Source organism: Rhincodon typus, unplaced genomic scaffold (genome assembly GCF_021869965.1).
Source record: "Rhincodon typus isolate 14 unplaced genomic scaffold, sRhiTyp1.1 hic_rhity00004653, whole genome shotgun sequence".
Classification (NCBI taxonomy): domain Eukaryota; kingdom Metazoa; phylum Chordata; class Chondrichthyes; order Orectolobiformes; family Rhincodontidae; genus Rhincodon; species Rhincodon typus.
The window spans coordinates 1-3,135 of NW_025970291.1; the positions used below are offsets into that span (position 1 = coordinate 1).

The 3,135-nt window shown below is 54.1% G+C and overlaps 1 protein-coding gene across 1 annotated transcript in view; it reads left to right on the forward strand.

Moving 5' to 3' along the window:
- Window positions 1–2,308: 2,308 nt before the first annotated feature.
- The window catches only part of LOC125481970 (kinesin heavy chain-like), a gene marked incomplete at both ends in the record, with an annotated part of 9,827 nt that continues 9,000 nt past the window's right edge, over window positions 2,309–3,135 (forward strand). The window contains one exon of the mRNA XM_048593934.1: window positions 2,309–2,413. Within this exon, the coding sequence (XP_048449891.1) occupies window positions 2,309–2,413 (105 nt within the window). The remainder of the gene's footprint in view (window positions 2,414–3,135) is intronic.

Genomic DNA, 3,135 nt, shown 5'->3' on the forward strand with positions numbered 1-3,135 from the left:
GCTTGGTTTCCCCGATGTAGAGGAAGCCACACCGGGTACAGCGGATGCAGTATACCACATTGGCAGATGTGCAGGTGAACATCTGCTTGATGTGGAAAGTCTTCTTGGGGCCTGGGATGGGGGTGAGGGAGGAGGTATGGGGGCAGGTGTAGCACTTCCTGCGGTTGCAGGGAAAAGTGCCGGGTGTGGTGGAGCTGGAGGGGAGTGTGGAGCGGACAAGGGAGTCACGGAGAGAGTTGTCCCTCCGGAAAGCAGATAAGGGTGGGGAGGGAAAGATGTCTTTAGTGGTGGGGTCGGATTGCAGATGGCGGAAGTGTCGGAGGATGATGCATTGGATCCGGAGGTTGGTGGGGTGGTACGTGAGGACGAGGGGGATTCTTTTTTGGTTCTTATTGCGTGGACGGGGTGTGAGGGATGAGGTGCGGGAGATGTGGGAGACACGGTTGAGGGCGTTCTCGACCACCGAGGAGGGGAAGTTACGGTCCTTGAAAAACGAGGACAACTGAGATGTACGGGAGTGGAATGCCTCATCCTGGGAGCAGATGCGGCAGAGGCGAAGGAATTGGGAATAGGGGATAGCATTTTTGCAGGAAGGTGGGTGGGAGGAGGAGTATTCTAGGTAGCTGTGGGAGTCGGTGGGCTTGAAATGAATATCGGTTTCGAGGTGGTTGCCCGATATGGAGACAGAGAGGTCCAGGAAGGGGAGAGAGGTGTTAGAGATGGTCCAGGTAAACTTAAGGTTGGGGTGGAAGGTGTTAGTGAAGTTCCAGGAAGGGGAGAGAGCTGGACGAGCTGGGGTGGTTTTGGGATGCGGTAGGGGGAGGGGAGATTTTGAAGCTTTGCAGAACACCTACGCTCGGTTCGCAATAAACAACTGCACCTCCCAGTCGCGAATCATTTCAACTCCCCCTCCCATTCCTCAGACGACATGTCCATCCTGGGCCTCCTGCAGTGCCACAACGATGCCACCCGAAGGTTGCAGGAACAGCAACGCATATTCCACTTGGGAACCCTGCAGCCCAATGGTATCAATGTGGATTTCACAAGTTTCAAAATCTCCCCTCCCCCTACCGCATCCCAAAACCAGTCCAGCTCGTCCCTGCCTCCCTAACCTGTTCTTCCTCCCACCTATACCCTCCTCCCACCTCAAGCCCCACCCCCATCTCCTACCTACTAACCTCATCCCGCCCCCTTGACCTGTCCATCCTCCCTGGACTGACCTATCTCCTCCCTAACTCCCCACCTACACTCACCTTTGCTGGCTCCATCCCCGCCTCTTTGACCTGTCTGTCTCCTTTACACCTATCTTCTCCTTTATCCATCTTCTATCACCTCCCCCTCTCTCCCTATTTATTTCAGAATCCCCTTCCCCTCCCCCATTTCTGAAGAAGGGTCTAGGCCCGAAACGTCAGCCTCCCTGCTCCTGTGATGCTGCTTGGCCTACTGTGTTCATCCAGCTCTACAGCTTGTTATCTCAGAATCTCCAGCATCTGCAGTTCCTACTATCTCTGAAACATTTTTTAAAGGTTGTAAGGTTTCCAGATTTCACTACCTTCCCAGGCAGTGACTTCCAGATTCCCACCACCCACTGAGAGAAAATGTTCTTCCCCCAATTCCCCTCTGAATCTCCTGCCCCTTACCCTGCCCTCTTGTGATTGACCCCTCAACTATGGGGAACCGCTGCTCTCTGTTCAACCTGTCCATACCCCAACTCAATTATTTCCCACCTACTCAGTCTCTCTGCTCTAAACGATCCAAACCTGTCCGGTCTCTCCTTATGGCTCAATTTCTCCATCCCGGTGATCCTCCTCTGTAACCCCACTCTAGTGCTGTCGCATCCTTCCTGTAGTGAGGTGACCAGAACTACACACAGTACCCCAGCTGTGGCCTGACCAACGCTCTGCACATCTCCAACATTACCTCCTTGTATACTGTATGCCACAACTGATGAAAGCAAGTGTCCCCTATACCTTCTTAACTATCCCATTCATGTGCTCTGCCAACTTTAGGGATCTGTGAATAATTACTCCAAGATCCCTTGGTTCCTCTTACCTACCCGGGGTCCTGCCATTTACTAAATACTCGGCCATCTTGTTTCTTCTCCCAAAGTACATCACCTCGCACTTCTCAGGGTTAAATACCATGTGCCACTGGTCTGCCCATCTGACCAACCCATTTACATCTTCCTGTAACCACTACTAGTGCTGAGGGGGTTGGTGGGGGGGACGGTTGCTGAAGGGGGCAGCTGGACAGAGGGGCTGTCTTCGGGATGAACTCACTGACGTGTCCCCCTCCTCCCCCTCTCCAGGTCAGCAAGACGGGGGCCGAAGGTGCTGTGCTGGATGAAGCCAAGAACATCAACAAGTCTCTCTCTGCGCTGGGTAACGTCATCTCTGCCCTGGCAGAGGGTACGGTAAGTTGAGTGGGGTGAATGTGATTCCCATCCCAAACAGCCTGCCTACCTCCCTCCCTCATAGAATCCCTACAGTGTGCAAACAGGCCCTTCGGCCCAACAAGTCCACACTGACCCTTGGAGCATCCCATCCAGACCCATTCCCCTATAATCCACCTAATCTACGCATCCCTGAACACTACGGGCAATTTCGCATGGCCAATCCACCCTAACCTGCACATCTTTGGACTGTGGGAGGAAACCGGAGCACCCAGAGGAAACCCACGCAGACAAGGGGGGGAGAATGTGCAAACTCCGCACAGACAGTCGCCCGAGGGTGGGATTGAACCCGGGTCCCTGCTGCTGTGAGGCAGCAGTGCTAAGCACTGAGCCACCGTGCCATCTCGAGCTCAGTCCAAGCCTCCCTAAACCTAGGGGTTTGCGAGCTGGGGGGAGCTGGTGAAGGAGGGGGTGAACAGCCTGTCATCATTGACCCTTGTTAAAGCCTCTGGGAATTCAAAAGGGTTTAATTTGTCTAAACACCAGAGAACATCCAGCCCAGTGAAATGACAGCAAAGAGGAACTGAGATAGGTGTTTCAACAAGCTGGGGTTTCTGTCTCCGACGAGAGAGAGAATCTGACCATCGCCCGCAACCCCCACCTGCCACCCCTCCCTCCCCTTGACGTTCGATGGTGTTACCATCACTGAATCCCCCCCTAGGATGTTGACAGTGGGGTGGGGG